Raw genomic sequence first — 19,667 nt, 5'->3', positions numbered from 1 at the left:
CCTGGACATGAAGCTAAGCCATGGGGATCCCTGGCATTCCTGTGGCATCCACACCCCAGCTTGCTGAGCTCTTGCCACTCCAGCATTCAGGATGATCAGGGTGTCCTTCCTTACCCCCATACCCCACCACCATCACGACACATTCCAGGGGTGCTCAGCAGCCCAATGGCTTCATCAGGGCCTTGTTGGTTGTCTTTGTGAAGTCAAAGAACTTCACTCTCCCATACACAGCAGATATGTCACCTGCTTCAAGGTACAGCCCCCCATTCTAGCTGCTCTATATGGGTGTCTCTTACATGGAGGAGCTGACACTTTATTAAGGTCTGTCACCCTCTCAGCTGAAAGAGGATCAGAGTGCAGAGTTTAAACTCTCAGTGCAACCCTCCTCTTGCCCCCAAATGGAGAATTACCTTAGTGCCTTCCCATCCTGTTTCCTCTATAAAACAAGCTGCTGAGACCCCAAGTGACAAGCTTCCATGCTGTGATGTGATTGCTGCTTGCCTACATAAACTTTTCACTCCTTGTCCCTCCCTGCAGCATCTTTCCAATGCTCAGGACACAAATAAGCTCTGAAAGAACCAAAGGCACTGGCTGGTTTCACTGACATGGGTTTGCAGGTACTGAATGGCTCCCTTAAAAAAATGAAAACGAAGGCACATTTCTCCTGGCTGTTTATTACAGAAGGAAGGAACAAAAACAACGTTTTTGGCTTGAAAGAGATGCCAGTTTTCAAACGAAGAGGCGAAATATGAGGTGGCAATTAAAATGTGATTACATAGAGTCTGAACACTGAGAAAAGTTTACAGGACAGTGGGCGTGGGATCTCTGTAACAGACACTGAAATATACATGATGATAATTGCAGATAGAAACCATCAAAGACAAACCAAAAATCAAGTATTAATGTTTACAGACTCCCCCCCAAAACCACAAAGCCTTACATCAAAACAAGTACTGAAAGGCTTTAAGTCAGGAACATCTCACCTTCACCCTACAAGGGTGTCTCTGGAGAGGTGCAAAGCTAAGGTTCTCTTGACTGAATGATAAAGAGCGGACACTATAGATCCTCAAGGCTGACAGCTCAGAGAGAGTTCAGCTTTCATTCTCTCTCTTCACGTTTCCCAAATCTACAGAACTCTCTCAGCCTCCTTGAAAACTTCCTCTGTAGGGCACTTACTATAAAAGCAGCTTCTGCTGTAATGTGCTTATCAGGAAAGAGCTAGCAGAGACGAACAGGTTTGCAAAAAGAGATCAAGAATTATATCAGGAGATCAAAGTTTCCAGGAAAATGGCAATAAATGGCCAAGTGGATTTCTATGTGGCATTTGTTAGCTTGCACAACACCTCTTGGTCACATCCACAGCATTTGTTGCATCAAAACTGTAAGCAACTCAGACACCTGGCTTATTAGAGATCATTGGAGAGAACAACACAGTCTGCATATTTGCAACAATGTATAATAAACACAAACAATGCATAATCAACACAATTGTACTGAAACGAAAGCCGTCACTTTATTTACAAAGTCACAAAAGGAAGTATAAATACTTCTGTCATTAATGTTTAGGAAAAGCATTTACAAAATTTTCAAATATGTACAGATATTTTGAAAAATCACCAGCTTTCCATTCTGTTATAGGTAGAGAGACAGATGGGCATGGGCTGATGCCACTCAGATTGTAATGAGGAAACACTTGTGTGGCTGTCTGGGCCAGTGGTGAACTTGCTATGGATTCACACCGCTCCCTAAAGTGATGTCAACTTTGGGGACCTCATCCTGACTACTCTGCGTGACTTGGCCAGCATTCTGGGCTGCGGCATTTTGGGCAGCAGCATGCTGCTCTTCCAAAATGTCATCGATCAGCCTCAGGTTACACACCCAGGATTCATCTGGGCTTGTGCTGGGGCCTTTCAAGAGAGCTTCAATGAAATCCATATCATTGCAGTCAGGTGGTGAAATCAGATCATTTAATGGGGGTTGGGGCTGGGGCAAAAAGTCATAGGGTGGCAGCTCAGTAGAGGGACCCATTCTGTTGAATGGACCTGGAGACTGGCTAGCAGTGATGGCGGAGGTGGCGGCGGCAGCGGCAGCAGCAGCCACATAGCTTGGCGGTGGCTCAATGGCCTGTATGGGACTCATGGGACCAAAGCTATCTATGCCCTGCTGGAGGGACTTGGTGGCGTTCAGCACAGGCACAGGTCCCTGCTCTGGACTCTGTCTGAGGCTGAAGTTAGGGTTGTTCAGGGCAGCATTGACCTTCTGGCCAGGCCTTTCTCCTGGGGTCCCCTGATTGGGAGGCACAACTGCCTGCTGTGATGGACAGGCTGGGGCTATTGGGCAGAAGCTCACAGGTGCCTTTGCGAAGATAGAGTTGCTATTAAATTGCTGCTGGGTGCTATTATCTACTTGGCTGGGGGGTGGTTCCCTAGAGACCGCTGGGTTTGCAGTTGCTGCTGCCACCCATGTGACATTGTTGAAAAAGGTGGACATTCTTGGCACACATGGCTGTCTGAGCTGGTGGGGACTAAGGGGCTGGCTGCCCAGGGGGCGGGGACAGAACCTGGACAGGAGCACTCCTGAGGGGGAGGCCTTGGGCATCTGTGTATATTGGCAGACAGAGCCAAGGCTGCCCAGGGGTTTCTGGCCTGGGCATGAGGATATGGGAACCAGGGGGCTGGAGTTAAAAACTCCTTGCTTTTTGCCTGGGGTTGGTGAGATCATGCCCCCATGGCTCTGGTGCCGGCTGGGTGGGATTATTCCTGGACTCAGATTGTTCTGAAGGAGCTCAGCTCTGGGTAGCATCGTGTGGTGGCTGGAAGGGGGGCTGGCCTTGGTCCGGCTACACTTGGAGGTGACTTGTTCTTGGACGGCTACAGAAAGAAAAGAGGGTCAATTCCAAAGGTATCCTCAATTTTGCTGCAGTTGCTGGTGGGGCATATCAGCCTAGCTCTGATTTCTCACCTTCCACCCTTGGCTCCTACTGAGCATCCTCTGTTTCCCAACTCTTTTCCCCTTTGTTCCTCCACCCTCAGTCTGGACTGCAGTTCTTCTAGGGAACCCTTTTAGATTCCTGGGTCTGTGCTCACAAATCCCTGCCCCCCACCAAGTACAGATAATGTTGGATGAAAAATGCCAGCTTATCTGTCTGTCTTTTCAGGTAGACTATAAGCTCTACTAGAGGCCCGGTGCATAAAATTTATGCACGGGGGCAGTGTCCCTCCCTATCCAAGCCTGCACCCTATCCAATCTGGGACATCCCATTCACAATCCAAGACTGCTGGCTCCCAACTGCTTGCCTGCCTGCCTTCCTGATTGTCCCTAACCGCATCTGCCTGCCAGCCTGACTACCCCCTAACCACTCCCCTGCCAGCCTGACTGATGCCTAACTGCTCCCCTGCTAGCCTGTTTGCCCCTAACTGCCCTCCCCAGCAGGCCTGGTCACCCCTAACTGCCCTCCCCTTCAAGCCTCCCCCCCACCCCCAACTGCCATCCCCTGCAGGCCTGGGTTCCTCCCAATTGCTCTTCCCTGCAGGCCTGGTCACCCCCAAATTCTCTACTTTACCGGCCTGGTCACCCCTAATTGCCCTCCCCTGTAGGCTTGATTGCCCCCAACTGCTCTCTCTTGTGGGCCTGGTCCCTTCCAACTGCTCTCCTCTGCTGGCCTGATCACCCACAACTGCCCTCCTTTGAAGGCCTGGTCCCTCCCAACTGCCTTCCCCTACTGGCCATCTTGTGGTGATCATCTTGTGTCTACATGGGGGCAGGATCTTTGATACATGGGGGCAGCCATCTTGTGTGTTGGAGTGATGGTCAATCTGCATATCACTCTTTTATTAGATAGGATAGACTCACTGAGTCTATCCGATAGAGGCCTGGTGCATGAGTGGGGGCCAGCTGGTTTGCCCTGAAGGGTATCCCAGATCAGGATGTGGGTTCCCTTGGGTGTGGGGCGGCCTGGGCTAGGGGCCTGTGGTGGTTTGCAGGCCAGCCATGCCCCCCAGCTACCCAAGCAGAGGCCCTGGTATCTGGGGTTTATCTTCTACAATTGAAACTTTGTAACCTGGAGTGGAGCCAAGCCTTCTGCTTGCTCCATGGTGGCGGCCATTTCTCTTGAGATTTATGTATCTTCTATAATTGAAACTTTGTAGCCTTAAGCGGAGGCCTAGTGGCAAGGGCAGGCGGAAAGCTTGGCTTCTTCCATTGCCAGGGAAACCCAGCCTCTTTCCTGCTTTCTGTGGCCATAGCCATCTTGGTTGGGTTTATTTGCATATTTGTTCCTGATTGGCTGGTGGGCATGGCTTGTGGGTGTAGTGGAATGATGGTCAATTTGCATATTACTCTTTTATTAGATAGGATGAGGCCAGGGTCTTGGTCTGTTTTCATACTCAATACTCTGTAAGCAGGCTTGGTATTGTCCATCCCTGGGCAGATGAAATGGCCTTCCTGGAACTTGTTTTCCCTGTCTTTATAGTTGGTGTGCTTGACCTAGGCAGGTGTAATATTCAGCTGGTGTTTAGGCCTCCAAAACAGGGTTTTCTGCATGAGAATGGAGGAGCAATAGCATGATGGTAGCATTAGTTAAAATGAAGATGTTGACTACCTGTTGGAGGGCAAGCAGCTTTCACTGAGCACCAGGTGAGAGTATGCTTCATCTTACACAATGTCACTATTGGCTGGTAAGAATTGCTTACCACAAGTCTCCCTGACTAGTCTGGAAGCCAGGAGAAGTAGGAACAATGCCTGTGTTTTTTCCCCCCTTTCAAACAGCTATATCTCTGACCAATAAAAGTTGATTGCATTCACAGTTGCCATCATAAAGTGGGACCCCTGCTGTCTGTGGAGGTTCTGGTAGACCCCCACCACAGACTTTTTGAGATACAACTTCAACCTCTTTTCCACTGCCCACACATGGGAGATGGTCCAGGATCCTATTAGAAACAAGGTCACTGGGGTGGGAGCAAGAAGGGCAGGATCAGAACCCTGGGGCTGTAGCAGCCTCAGTCGATTCTGATAAAACCCTAGGGGGTAAGCCCTTCTCCCATTGAGAATAACTGCTTTAAGGTACCTGACTTAGTTTAATCAAACTCTTGAATTAAACAGTGATGTCAGAGTCATTAAGACCTAACCTTTAATTGGAATCCTACTCAAGTTCCAATGTGAGAGGTCCAACCAGGGTGCTATTGAACTGACTGTCAGACCTCCCCTCCTTCCCTCAATACTTCACAAACACCCACAGTAACTGCATACTCTGGGGTGAATTCTCATCCCACATTATACCCCCTAGCCTGTCCCTCTGGGAAGATTGATCTTAACTACTTACCTTGAAATTGATTCATCTGTTGGGCGATATACGCACTCTGCTGTTCAAGGGTCATTGCCATAAGACCTGATTTCTGTTTCTCTTGCTAAACAGAAGACGAAAAAGACATGTTAGAATACGTCTACCAAGAAATATTTGCCTTGGAATCACTGTGCGGGGACCCAGGACTTGGCTTCGGTATAGCAGAAAGCATGAGTGAACACACCAGCACACACTTGCATGCATGCCCCACCCTCCCAAGCAAAATTCCACAGGTATAAATAAAAGTAGGATTCTGCAACCTGGGTTAAAAAGCCAACCACGACAGCATAGGATGGGGCAGGAGACACAGAGCTTAACAGCAAGAGCGCATAGAAAAAGATTTAGGCATTTTGGATGTCCTTCTGCTCAGGATGGGTCAGCAATGAGATGCAGTCACCAAAAGAGCAAATGTAGCATTAAGTTGCATTAATAGAAGCAGAATATGTAGAGGGAGGTGACAGTCCTACATTACTCTGTCTTGGCCAGACCATGTCTATAGTGCTGACAAGAGTCTGGGCATGCCAGTATCAGGGAGACCCAAACAAACTGGCTGCATTCAGAGGACACTGATTGGGATAGGACTCAAATTCCAAATCGCACAGATAAGAAATGGTTGAGCAAACCAGGGATGCCGAGGCTGGGCAGAACTGACGCTGGGCTATGTGGTTGTGGGTACCCAGATTCTGCTGGGTTGTCATGGGGAAAGGGCTGAATATTGTTCTGGGTGGTCCTGGCAGGAAGAGCAGGATGATAACGTGGTCAGAATGATGCACCAGAGTAGTCACTCACTGTCAACTTCCCTTCTTTCTCCTGACTGGCTGCAGCATGAACAATTGGGATGAATTTCCTGTCTCCATTTCCAAGCTGGATGGGACAAGGGGAGGAGCCAAGCTTGAGGCCTGTAGTCCCAGCACAGAGTGTGGGAGCAGCTCAAGGGACAGTCCAAAGAGAACCAGATGAGAGCAAGTGGAAGGCATGACTTGCCCCGTTCACAGAGACTCTCAACCATTTGAAGCCAGGTTATGACTGGGATCCAGTTCTGACTCCCAGCCCAGTGCTTATTCACTGCCATTCTCCCCTCCCCCCCCCCCCACCCTTCTCAAGAAGCCTGCTCACGAGTGTGCCAATAACCAAGGCAGCTCCACCAGGGAGCACACCCCCCTGTGTCCACTTTCTGAGCTGCATCCTCTTGGATGCCAGAAGACTTGACCCTACAACATGAGATGGCTTGCTTTTCTGCACTTAGAGGGTTGACTTGGGGTGTGGGATGGGGGCAGGCGGAAAACCAGCATTTGGAAGAGTGTTTGGCTCCCAGGCCTGGCGGCAGTTCCTGGCCTCAGTTCCTGCCAAGGCAGAGAGGACAAACACATGGCACTGGGAAGACTACTCTAAAAGTGATTTCACCATTCTGGCCTTAGCCTGCTTCCTGTCTGCGCTCTTGTCCCTGCTCACCGCCCTCCCATAGCTGCTGGGATGTGGGTGGTGAAGATTCTGTTTCTCAGCCAGCCCATGGAGCTACCCTCTTACTGCTAAAGTATGAAGGTGGCATAACTGCCTTCGTGTGTGCTTACTGTACTGAACACGATGCACCCATTATTTCACATTGTGTTTCAACAATCCTTCAAAGTAGGCATGTTATTATCCCAGAGATACTGATTTTGATACTGAGGAGTACAGGGGCCATATGATCTCCCAAGGCCATGTCATCAAGAAGGGAGTGGGGGGCTAGTATCTGCTTCAAATGCTTAGGATAAGCAGGCATTTCTGAGGCAGCCCTTTCACTTGTGTTCTTCCCTTTTACCCTTACACCAGCCTTAGTAGATAAGGGCAGAAGATCTATGGATCCCAGCTTACTCACATGACATCTAAGGCTCAAACAGAAAGCTTACATGACTTGCCCAAAGCAACATGGCTAGGCAGTGCCATATCTCTTAACTGCAGACTCTGGGTTGCTCTGCCTGTCCAACCCTGCTGCTTCTGGGGACTAGGTTCTGTGGCTTGCTAGGTCTACACTGACCATAACTTCTCCATTGGTTTCATCTAATGACATAGTTGTACAGGGGTGGGGGTTGGGGGCAGGCGGAAGCTACAGAGTGCAACCAAAGAAAAAGCAGGGGAAGGGCAGAAGAGCCCAAAAGGAAAGAGGCAGAGAAGAATGATACCTCAAAGGCATGGGAGAACAAGTCAGAGAGTGGAGGAACTGGGCAGTGTCTGCCAGATAAGAGAATGCTTCTCAAATAGTTCAGGGTTTCAGGGCGAAGGGTGATGTTGGCTACTGTTCATCCAAGGAAGCACAAAACCCACAGCATCCAGAGTTGAAAGGAAAACCTGGCTATTGGAATTGTTACACATATTCCCAGTTCAAAGTGTACACTTGACATCCAGCCTATGGGTCAGGCCCTCTAGGGTCCTGGGGCACTGTTGTCAAGTGGTGTCTCTTCATACTACTGGGGCTGTCCAGGGCACTCCCAGTCCTGTGCTCTGGACCTGGGCATGTTGTCCCTGGCCCAGCAGCCAGAGCACTCTCCAGGCCTCCCTAGGAGGCTGCTTCCTTTGTTTTGCAGATGGAGGCCTCCATCCTTTGTTCTGAATCAATGTGCTCCAAAGATAAGCCCCAAGAAAACAGTTGTTGCCTTTTGACACTGACAATTAGAATCTTTGGAAAATGGAGAAAACAGGAAATGACAAATGTTTTCAGTAACCAGGAGGAAGGGGTGGCTGAAAATTGCTGTAACCTGTGGATTTTCATAAGCATGCTTATTGGAGGTCATCAAATATCTCATTTTTCAAAGGCTGTGATTGTCATGGTACTGAATCCTATTGTGCCAGGTGACACTAATAGGGCAGTGTTGGTGAGTCCTTTTCAAGCCTAGTTGTGTTTCCCCATGCTGGTCACATGGATGAGACTGGGCTGGTGCCAGCAGGAAGTCTCCCAGAGAACTGGATCTTCTTTGACAGATCCTCCCAGTTCTGCTGGGCTAAGGGGCCACATTTTAGCCAAAAGGGGGACGTGGGAAGTCACAGAGTTGCTTTTTTGGAAGCTTCTTTCTGATGCTCAGGAAGCTGTAAAGCTCTGGTCCGTGTGTGGGCACTTTAGCAGGGGTAGTGCTTTATCTGTGTGCTAGTCAGGAGAGATTTCAAAAGACTGGCCCAAACCCTACTGCTACTCCCTGGTATAACTGAGTCCAACCCAGCCAAAGCTCCTCTCCACTCCACACCACCTAACCCCTATGCTCCCACAGATCAGGACAGGTGTTGTATCAATTTTGCTTTTCAGTCATAACAGGTGAATGGCTCCTGAAAGCCCCATGGGATCGCCTTGGATGATTCTTAACATCACTGCCAGGGATGTTCTCAGGACTGACTCAACCACTTAATCCAGCAAAGCGATATGAGGGATGGAATGGGGAAGCTGATGAACAGGAATCACACACAGATGCCTACAAAAGGTTCCTGGATTTCAGCTGGAATTAGACTGGTTACTGGCCCAGTGATTTCCAGGAGGAGAGCATTCTGACTGGGAAGGAGATTACAATGGAATATCTTCTGGGGGACCTCAGATAATAGATCCAAAGCCTTCTTATGTAGAGCACATTGATGCAGGGAAGGAGAGAGGGAGGAGGCAAGGGAAAGCAAGGGTAAGGAGGGAAGAAAAGGAAGGGGGCTAAAATTGGTTTTTGCTCAATGGATAGAGCATCAGCCTGCGGACTGAAAGGTCCCACGTTTGATTCCGGTCAAGGACATGTAGCTTGGTTGTGGGCACATCCCCAGTAGGGGGTGTGTAAGAGGCAGCTGATCGATGATTCTCTCTCATCGATGTTTCTAACTCTCTATCCCTCTCTTTTCCTCTCTGTAAAAAAATCAATAAAATATATTAAAGAAAAGAAAAGGAAGGGGGAGAGAGAGGAAAATAATAAGGATAAGTACAAGGAAGAGGAGGGGGAAAAGGAAGAAAAAGAGGAAATATTTTTTTTCTACCACAAGGAAACTCCAGACTCCTTTTCCAGGAAATGTAGCACATAAGCACTTCCTGCAGCAGAAGGCACTCAACTATGTGTTATAAGCTCAAAGGTTAATGATCTCTTGTGTCTGGGTTTGTTTGTTTATTACTCTACTAGGAAAACACCTTTTGCAGTTTTTGAAAATCAGATTTGGAGACACCTCACCTACTCTATTGACTTTTCATTTAAAATGACAGGATGACAGTATTCTGCATGGAGATCATGAAATCAAGACCTGAGCTCTGGGGGCTCCCACACTCTTATGAATGGGGACACATCATACTTGCCATGGCCCATGGATGAAGACAATGTAGACACTTGCATCAGAAGCCCTGCTTGAGGGTGTGTGGATACTACAGAAAATTCTCTGTAGATGTTCTCCAGAAACTACAGAGACTTTCTATAGTGAATGGCAGGTGAAATTCTTTTCCTAGTCCCTCCTAACTCTCGGAGGTTGTGACTCATTTTCTCCAGAATGCTTCTAGAGGAGGCCACACCATTGGGAGTGATGCGTGTGCCATCAGGCCACTTCTCCTTATGAACCTCAAGCCTAGATCTTGAGGGGGGCTGCTGAGCACCTGCCCTTTTATGTTGCCTTTGATCAATGACCTTCCCTGTGCCAATGCAGCCTGCAAGGTGTGGGCCTCATTGATTCTGGTCCCCCAGAATGAGTCTGCCCAAATATCTAATGGGAAGAGAGGGTTTCATTGGAAGCCTAGCATGTCTGTCAGTCAGCTGACACTGACATACATTTCTTGTGGGTTTACTTTGGGTCAGGCTCTTTTCCAGGAATAAGGACAGCACTGTGCTTCTCTACTTTTATGGAACTTACACTGGAGAGGCTATAAGTCAACCAAAAGTAATTTCAGATGATTATATATCTTCTAAAGGAAATACAATGTGTGAAGGGATCAGGAGTGGAAGGGGGTGTGGAGGGCACACCAAAAACCTCAGGTCAGGGCTGGGGGCCCTGAAGGTAAATCAGAATCTGCCACAAAATTCTCTAAGCTAGGCAAGACTGGGGTCAGCACTAGTCCGCTGCAGGTCTTTCTTTGCTCCTCTGAGCTCCTTGCACAGGAGCCAGAGAACTTTTCCATGATGATGGTGCTGCCCTGGGGTTTGAACCGGTCTGAAGCTGTCAATGGGGCCTTCATACAACAATGGCATCAAAAGCAAATGGCAGAAATGTAGATCAGCTTTTTTACTCTCCATTTTTTGTCTTTCCACTTGACCTCCAACAGCATGAACTCTATTCTAACTCCTCTCTGGTCTCCTTGGTTGTTTCAGGACTGCATAGTCCTGGAAGGGCTTGGTCTAAATGCTGGGAATATCCCAGGGCAGAGTACACAAATGTCTTTTGCAGCTTGCCTTTCTTCTTTCCCTGTGGTGCTTGCCTCCTCTGTCTCACACTGAGTCTGACTTTCCTGAGTCACAGGCTGAACTGGCAAGGTAGTGTCCCTCAAAGCGCCCCCAGGTAGGCCCAACTACCAAAGCTTCATGAAGAAGATTAGGGGGCCGAGCATCTGTCCCACCCTTCACTGCTGGATAGAAGGCATTGACTTGAGTAGACGTAAGTGGGGATGAGGATAGGAATTCATGAGGCAAGCTAGCTGGAATCCTCTTGTTTTTGACTTCCAGGTACAGTGAAGAGTAGTGACATCCTGAGTGGACGATGTCCCCATCTGTTTTTGCCAATTCTGTTTCCCTGGCAGCTTGTGCTGGACAAGATTTCTCAGGTTTTAACTGAAGAGCACTGTGACTCGAAGAGTGCACAGAAAAAAAGGGGGGTGGTGCGGGAGAGAAAAAATCAATATCCCTTGAACGAAAAGCACTGCTTGTTCTTCCCAGCCAGGGCAGGCAGATAAAGAGAACAAGGCTGTATGTAACAAAGCAGAATTTCCATTAAAGGCCAGAATCCCAGAGGCCCTTTCAGCCTGATGACCATCTTCTGATCGCTATCACTTAGCAATGCTCATTTCTCTAGTCTTCTCTGAAGTTAGGGAAGACATCCTGTGCACACTGATATTTCATGCACTAGAACAACAACTCCACGATCCAAATGAAATACTCTGCCAAGGCCCATTCTGGCTGGTGTCCTCCATCTTGCTCTTATGAGCACTAATGTGACTCTTTAGGGCAAGTCAAGCCATTCCTTCTGGACTCTGCAGGATGATCCATACTCATAGCCATGTTGGACAGGCTTGGTTTGGATTCCTTCTGTCTGCCCTTCCCAGGCTGCCAGTACTCCAGTGGGGATATCCAACTTCTCAATTTTAATGTGTGAAAATCCTGGGTGGGGTCGAGGAACACCTCTGGGTGCAGAGTCCACAGCAGTTCACTGTCAGGAGAGGCAGTCCTGAGCACCCACTAGATATGGAGTGGGTGGGCACTGAGGCCAATTCAAGGTGCAGAAGTGTAGCCCCTGTCTCCCTCAGGCTCACAGTCTGGCTGCAGGAACAGACAGGCAGGGAAGGAACTGGGATGCTGGAAGGTGAACAGCAGGGAGGGAGTAACTGCAATGGGGTAAGCCCCACTTATTTCCCTGGAGGTGATGCTGAGGCACCTGAAGCACTCGGCTTGCTTGGTTGTTCTCTCTGCCAAAGACTGGCCTGGACACAGTAGAGAAAGCATTAGAAATCCCTCCTAGGTGTACAGAGCTTTATGGGCTGTCACCTCCTGTGTTCCTCCCAACAACCCTGTGAGGCAGGCGGGCAGGCTGAGCAGGGAACTGCGCCCGGGTTGACAGATGAGGAAAGCGAGGCTCAGGGGAAGTGACTTACCTACAGCGTCGCAGCTAGGCAGTAGTGGAGCAGGCACCTGCCTCCAGGCCTTCGGATCCCAGCCGCCCCAGGGCGCTGCCTCTGAGGTGCTGTACGAGGAGGTGACTCGGGCCAGCTCATGAGCAAAGGAGCTGCTTGGCAGGAAGGACTCACTCCCCAGGGCCTGGCAGGATGGGGGCTGATGCCCGAGGCTGACCTGGGGGGGCCTGGCTTCCCCAAGCTTGCAGGCTTTGTCTATATGACTCTACAACAACCGATTGAACAATTCATCAGCTGCTTGGCTACAAAATGGGTTCTGACCGATCTTGTCATTTTCCTGACCGTCTAGTTGGGTCATTTGGGTATTGCTTATACACACCAACTGGTCTGGGGCAACAAAACCAAACAGATTTGCAGTTTGAATGGTCTTGGGTCACAGACTTCTTTGAGAATCAGTTAAAAGCTATGGTTTCTCTCCACAGAAAAAGCACTTACAGTGGTGTCTCCCCATTCCAACTCACCAACATTTTACATATAATTTCAGGGGTTTTCCGGACCACATAATATCCATCGTGGATCTTAGTTAAGGATCCTCTGTCTTGACCAGTCACTGTCATGTTGGGAATGGGAGTAAAGCTAGGACATTTAAGCTGGTTTATTGGCAATGACCTCCACCAATCCCAATCCCTCCTTACCCACCCTGGCCCCCACAACAGAGAACACAGTTCTAAATTGGTTTGTAGGTATGTGTGTAGACATGTTGAGGAATCTGCAAAACCAAATGGTGAGTGCAAAACCAAACAGTCAAGTGGAAATCTCACAACAGTCCTCATTGCACTTCACCTTGCCAGGGCCCCAAAGTTTCAGGACTTGTGTATGGATGGGACCTTCCTTTTCCATCATGTTTTAGAAGACAGGAATTTAATCAGAATTGAACAAATGACCTAATTCTTTCAGCTAAAGGCAATTAAAAACTCCATACTTGATATGTCAGAGAAAGCTTCAAGATTCGAATGAGCTACTGATATAGCCCTGACATCCTGACGAGCACAGCAAGCACTTGGCAACAGTGGTGTAAAATAAATAAATAAATAAATAAATAAATAAATAAAAACAGGGGGAAGCCTGCATTTATGCATTCTTTCTGTGTGAGACAGTCTCTTTTCACCCAAGCTGCAACTGATCTGTGTCTCCTACCAAATATCCCAGTAGAAAGGGAAATATTTATTCCCCAAATCAAAGCTAACCAGTTGGAATCAATTTGATTCACTGCAATAAGCACTAAGCATCATCTAGTGTGATCAAGTCTCTGCAATGATCACAGACCAGTAGATAGTTGGATGCACTGTTTGTTCAACAATAAAAAATTGCCACCATGAAATTTACTGAGCATTTGCTATGAAACCAAATGCTTTCAGTATTCAGACTCATTCAACCTGTACACGAGGCAGGAACTATTATTGTCTTTATTTTACAGATGAGGACAATGAGGCCCAGAGAAGTTAACTGAGTTACACAAAGTCACACAGCTAGTTAGTAGCAGAGTAGGATGCGAACCCAGGTTTACCTAGTTCCAAAGCCCACATGAAGTTTGCCATGGTGTGTGTGCATGTGTGTGTGTGCGCGTGCGTGTGTGTGTGTGTGTGTGTGTGTGTGTGTAATCATTGACTTGCCATATGAAAACAAGTTTTGAGATGTAAATTGTTAAAATATGCCATTGAGAAAATTATATGCAAGGTTTTACAAGGGGGAGGGGCACCAAAATGTTTTATCAAAAAAACACATTATAACTACTTAAAGATGGGAATAGAAGGACAATCTAAAGTTTTAAATAGAAGGACAATCTAAAGTTTTAAAAATTATACCATCGCCCCCAAACAATACAAAATCAAAAAGCAACAAGCAATATTCTTAGCAATTAAACTCAATGCACTTGGGGAAGAAAACTTCTTTGCATTTGATGGTGTACCAACTGTGAATGACCCAGTGCCTTTTCCTAAGGGGTGGGGTTCAGTACACAACTGAGCTCACTGGCCATCTCCAGCTTCACTGCATCAAGCTCTAATTTCTCCTTGTATCAAGGTCATCTGGGACATAAGCAGAAACATTGCTTTCTACAATTTACAACTCTAGGCCTGCATATCTAGCTCCTTGAACATCTTAAACATGATTTTATAGCCATCTTGACATTTTTACAATCCTAAAATGCAAATATTACTAGAGTTTTGATTATTTGCTTATTCCATGATGACACATCTTAAAAGCAATGAATAGGGCTTATTTGTAACTTTTGCTTAGGAATCCCTGATAGCTTCATGTGACTTGTAGGATATTAGTGATGGGTCAAGGAACAGGACTCCCTCATCAGCATTAACAAATGTGTGCAGCGCCTCAGTAGTTCACTAGGTAGAAATAACTGCAGATAGTACATGGGAATTACCAGCAACAAAAGATGCCCCCACAATGTGGGAAACTCCATTCAGCAGCCATTGGGAAGGCCTGGAGCCACTCATTCATGTGGAGCAGAAGGGGAAGAGGCGGTTCAAAAACCAGTCCAATTCCAGTTAAAAAGAAACATGAAATAAAATAGATAAGATTCTATCTTGACTCTGACTGACTAGGAGCTTTATAGCTAATGCTTGTGCATATTCTCCATTCTATTTAATTTTGGAAAAAACCTGCTTATCAAACTCTTTAAATGTGAGGCCCACGTTTCAAAGAAAAGGCTATTAGGTACATTTCTACTTCTAGAGATTTTCAAATATAAGATGCACCGATCTTTCTCCTTTAAAATCTAAAATAAACAAAAACAAAAGAACAAGTCCGTCGGTAATTGGTGACCATGATTTATAGCTCTTGGACTGACTGATTCCATGTAATTCCAAATTTCATAGACTTCAGATCATGGAATGGGTAGTGTTTGACAGTGGTGATTGATTTAAAAAAATCTCACACCCACTCAGCACCCTGAACCCTAGGTTTTCCATGATTACTAAAGAGCTTGCTGAACCTAAGTTGGTCCACGACTCCTCCCTCCTAAAAGTCCTCCAACGGCTTTCAGCTGTCTAGAGACACAAGCACATCCTGTTAAGCTCTGCCCCTTGACTTCTCACCCTTTTGGCAGTCAGGTTTCATGTTCCATAGTGTCATGTACTCTATCTTCCAGTCATACTAATTTCTTTGGAGCTTTCCAGATAGCCATGTCTATTCAGCCCTCTGTGGTTATGCACCTTGATTCACCCAGCCTGCAATGTCCTTTCTCCAAGTTTCCACTCTGGGAATTTTGCATATCCTTTAAGATCCAGCTTCTCTACCCTGGAATTCTGCTTTATTTATTTATTTTTTTGTCTAGTTCCTGTGGCTGAACACCTCCAGCTGACTGAACATCCTTGCTGGGTCAAGTCTTAATCATCTTGATATCTCTCTGATGCCCAGACAGTGCCTGGCACAGGCAATGGGCTTAGCAAATACTGGTGGGGGGAAAGGAGGTTTACAGTTGTGAGTACTCAAAACACAGAGTTTATCCTTGTATTATTATTTACTAGTCATTGTATTATTTGTATTACAGCTGTAAATCTACTTTTGCCCACCCCTGTACTTAGAAAATTCAATCAACTTTACTGTTATGAGTTTAGCATAATGTCCAAGGCATTTGGGAGATGATAATTTGGTGAACACTGCATTGGCCTCTTTTTGGGTTGAATATTAATGATAAACTGAGCCTTGATCCTCATTTAAGCACATCTACTCATCACTTTTCAATATGGTATTAATAAAACCCAATGATAAAACAGAGAAAGAAAATAAAATCAGCTAAATATTTTTGAGCACTCACTCTGTGCTGGGTACTGAACTTTGTACACATAAGCATTTGAGACTGTCTCTAGTTTACAAGACAAGGAAGTGGAGGTAGGCTTACACAGGACACGCAGTGGCAAGGTGGGGTACAGGCCTAGATCTGATTTATAGAGTGACTAAAACCCAAGCAACTCCTGGGTTTGAATGTGCAAAGGCTCCTTTTCTGCACATGGAGAGGAATGGTGAGGTATCTTCCTTCATTCACACAGGAGTAGCTCCAACTCGTTGGCTATTCTATGGCATCGCCATATTCAAATGGGCTATGGTCCAAGAAGCTAAGATTATTACTAACCCCAATAGATATTCAGTTATTTTGCAAGAAGTGGATGAAAACTGCTCATATTTTATAAATTATTGACTGGATTAGATATTGGCCCAATATTCTCCATCATGGAAATTCAGAAGGAGATAGGTGTGCATTGGCAAGGCTATAGTAATAAACTATGATTCCACTGGCTTCTGGGAGCTTGTAGATTTCTAGACTTAGTCATCCCAGAGTTCAGACAATGAATCCTGTACTGCTCTCTTTCCTTTCTCTAGACTTTACTAAATGTGTAATAGAGGTGAGCAGAGAAAGCCCAAGAGAGGGAACTGGAGATTTGGCGCATATGCCAGAAACTATCAGAGCCTAAGGTTCTTCAAGGCTGGTCTGATTTCAGAGTTCAGTCCAGCCATTCAAATCACTAGTGAGGTAAATGGTAGGGTACTAAAATGTTATCTAGATAGCCCAAAAGGATCAAGACAGAGCTGTGGAAGAAGCTGGATCTTTGGGCAAAATGTCTCTACCTGCCAAACAGAGGTAATAGAAGACAATTTTGTAAGTCTGAAGCAATGCCTTGGGAAAGCAGGAAAAATTAATGTGAATCAGACTACTTGGCCTTTTGCTTACCATTACTCTACTTGGGCAAGTGCAAATGGGATTTCAATATATTACAACCATGTGTCTATTAACAACAATATGAGAAAGCTATACAACTCAAGTCTGAGATTTTGTAAGGAATAGAATCTCAGAAGTTCTATAAGTAATACTGTCCAACAAACTTTCTGACATGATGTTGAATCATCCCACTAGAAAGAACGGAATGTTCTATACCTGCATTTTCCGATATGGTAGTCACTGCCCATACGTGGCAGTTGAGCACTTGAAATGTGGCTATTGCAAATGAAGAACCAAATTCTTACTTTTATTTACATTAAATTAATTTAAATATAAATACCTACATGTGATGGGAGGAGGAGTGAGGGGCTGGGTAAAAAAGGTGAAGGGAGTGAGCAGTACAATTTATAGTTATAAAAGCCATGGGAATATAGCATATGGAATATAGTCAATAATATTGTAATAATTACAGGTGGATAATTATCAGGTGGATACTTGACTTATGGGTGAGATCACTTCGTAAAATATATAAATGTTAATCACTATGCTATGCACCTGAAGCTAACATAAAATAATATTAAATGTCCACTGTAATTGAAAAAATGCTGTTAGAGTCTAAAAGTTAAATAGATAAATAGCTATATGTGTCTTCTGGCTACATTATTGGAGAGCACAACTCTTTGGCATAATGGCAGGCTCTGAAAAAAGGCGTGAGCTTGAACCATGAATTTGCCATTTATTGGTTATGTAGTTGTGGGAAAGTTACTTAAACTTTCTATGCCTTAATTTCTTCATCTGTAAAAGGGAGGTAATGGTTATATTTTATTCATAGAGTGGATATAAGCATTAATTGAATTAACACAAATGCAGTGCCTTCCTGTATGTTGTATGCTTTTTCAGAAGACCAGTTGGTTATAGTCTTAATTAATAATAACACCTCTGCCATTTATCGTGCATTTTACAATGCTCCTGGCACTATCCTATAAGTTTTATATGGGTTATATTGAATTGGACATGTTGCTATAGGCATGGTCTGGCCAACACAGTTCATCAAGGCTATCATGTCTTTTACACTTTGGCAAAATAGACTAATAAAAATTACAAATGATCATTTTGATAAAATTAGACACCTTTATTGAGAACTACTTAATGCAAGGCACTAGGCTCAGTCCTTTTTTGGGGTCATTTCAATCAATTCTCAGAGCAATCCTATGAGGTAGGTATTTTTATGATCCCATTTTAAAGATGAGGAAACTGAAGCACAAAGAGGTCAAGCAATTTGCCCAAGTCACTCGTTAGTAAGTGCCAAAACCTGAACTAAAATCCATATATTGCCCTGTGCTTGTTCAAATTGCCCAACAGAAACCTTTGTTATTGTTATAAGCAGATCACCTGCAAGATGATTCTGGAGGGCTGCAGGGTTCCACAGTTGTGCAATGGCTTCTGGGCAGGCTACCGTGTGACTCAGTTTTCTTTTGTTTTTACAACTATATCCTAAAATGAGAAGAACTCTAAATTGGGAGACTTCTGTTATGATGCATGTGTTACCAAAGGTGGGAGGGAGATAAGGTAGCATCAATCCTACCCATTTCCTGGATCTCATCTATAAATTTGTATTTTCTTACAGTTTCCTTGGAGCAAGGTATCCTCTATGTAAGAACTGGAAGAGTTTGAGCTTTTCTGGATTTTTTGATACTATAAATGTACATAATTTAACCTTAATATATCAAAATTTAAATGTCTAAGGCTGACTACAATTGATGGAGTCCCAAATCAAGTTCACTTAGTCAACCAAGTTCTCAGACTTGGAATTTAATTACAGGCTTAAGCTGAACTGATTAATTGTTATTTTGCCTAGAGAAAAAAACAAAAAACCCAAGAACACAAAAAGGTAAAATAAATAATGTATAAATCAATTAAGGAGTGAAGGGATTAATATATTTTTCTGCACCATTAATTTCAATGTATAAGCAAGCATTCTGTTAACTCCTTTGGGTAGAGAATGTGATATACCCTCGATAGCATTCGGCACAGAGCATATCTGCAATTCAATCTGTCTTTTAGCCTGGCCATTTTTTATGGGGGCAGTTTGGCAGAGTGGCCAATGCTACACTTGTTATCAGTAATGCAGGGTCATTAGGTAGGAAGACTGTGTGGTTGTTCAGGCTAGGTGGTCCTCTGGGAATTTCTTTTGGAGACTTCCAGATTTAGACAGCATATTTAATGCATACATCTAACTCCAGTCCCTCCCTAAAAGTACTGTAAGGGTCTGAATTTGTTTGTAAAGACACAGCCATGCAATAAGGAGAAGTTGTCAAGCTCAAAGTAGCTACACCAGGGTCAACATAGCCCCAGGAAAGCTAAATTACAAGATGGCAGAGGGGAAAGTGGAAAAGCAGCTTGGTCTTCATGAATCTTCATTAGGCTCAAGACCAGCAGCCCCAGGTTGTCTCTGGAATTGGGAAGTGGGTGGGGTGGCCAACATAATGGGGTAGATCCCTGGATTGCCTCCTTAACTTCACATCCCTCGGTTCTGCCTCTCTCTCAACCTGGAAGGGATCTCACTTGACCATTTGTTGCTGAATTTCCTGCTTAACCCTCCAGATCCTGCTGCCTAGATCAGCTGGGGACACTCACTTTAGCCCACAGAAGTGTTCTGCCTTGACCTACATTTGAAAGCTGGAGTTCCTGGAGGCAGACTGGGAAATTGAAAGCAAAAAGAGCAGCCCAATCCCTCTAGCCATATCTGTGTGTCCAGTGCCATGACCATGATGGTGGTGGGCTCCATATATTTCCTTTCTGGGAACATGCCTATAGCTGCTGACTCCCTA

The 19,667-nt window shown here is 45.5% G+C and overlaps 1 protein-coding gene across 2 annotated transcripts in view; it reads right to left on the bottom strand.

Moving 5' to 3' along the window:
• Positions 1 to 658: 658 nt before the first annotated feature.
• The window catches only part of MAMLD1 (mastermind like domain containing 1), a 115,246-nt gene continuing 96,237 nt past the window's right edge, over positions 659 to 19,667 (bottom strand). Inside the window, exons 4-6 of one of the 2 annotated variants that reach the window (XM_045572560.1) lie at positions 12,123 to 12,366; positions 5,321 to 5,405; positions 2,712 to 2,870 (exon numbers count right to left, since the gene is read on the bottom strand). In XM_045572560.1, coding sequence (XP_045428516.1) covers positions 5,365 to 5,405; positions 12,123 to 12,366 — 285 coding nt within the window. In that variant the 3' untranslated portion in view covers positions 2,712 to 2,870; positions 5,321 to 5,364. Of the gene's footprint in view, positions 2,871 to 5,320; positions 5,406 to 12,122; positions 12,367 to 19,667 lie in introns of both variants that reach the window. The other variant, XM_045572559.1, reaches the window with a different exon arrangement.

This window comes from Pipistrellus kuhlii, unplaced genomic scaffold, assembly GCF_014108245.1.
Source record: "Pipistrellus kuhlii isolate mPipKuh1 unplaced genomic scaffold, mPipKuh1.p scaffold_m20_p_49, whole genome shotgun sequence".
Lineage (NCBI taxonomy): Eukaryota > Metazoa > Chordata > Mammalia > Chiroptera > Vespertilionidae > Pipistrellus > Pipistrellus kuhlii.
This window is presented reverse-complemented; position numbering and strand designations above follow the sequence as displayed.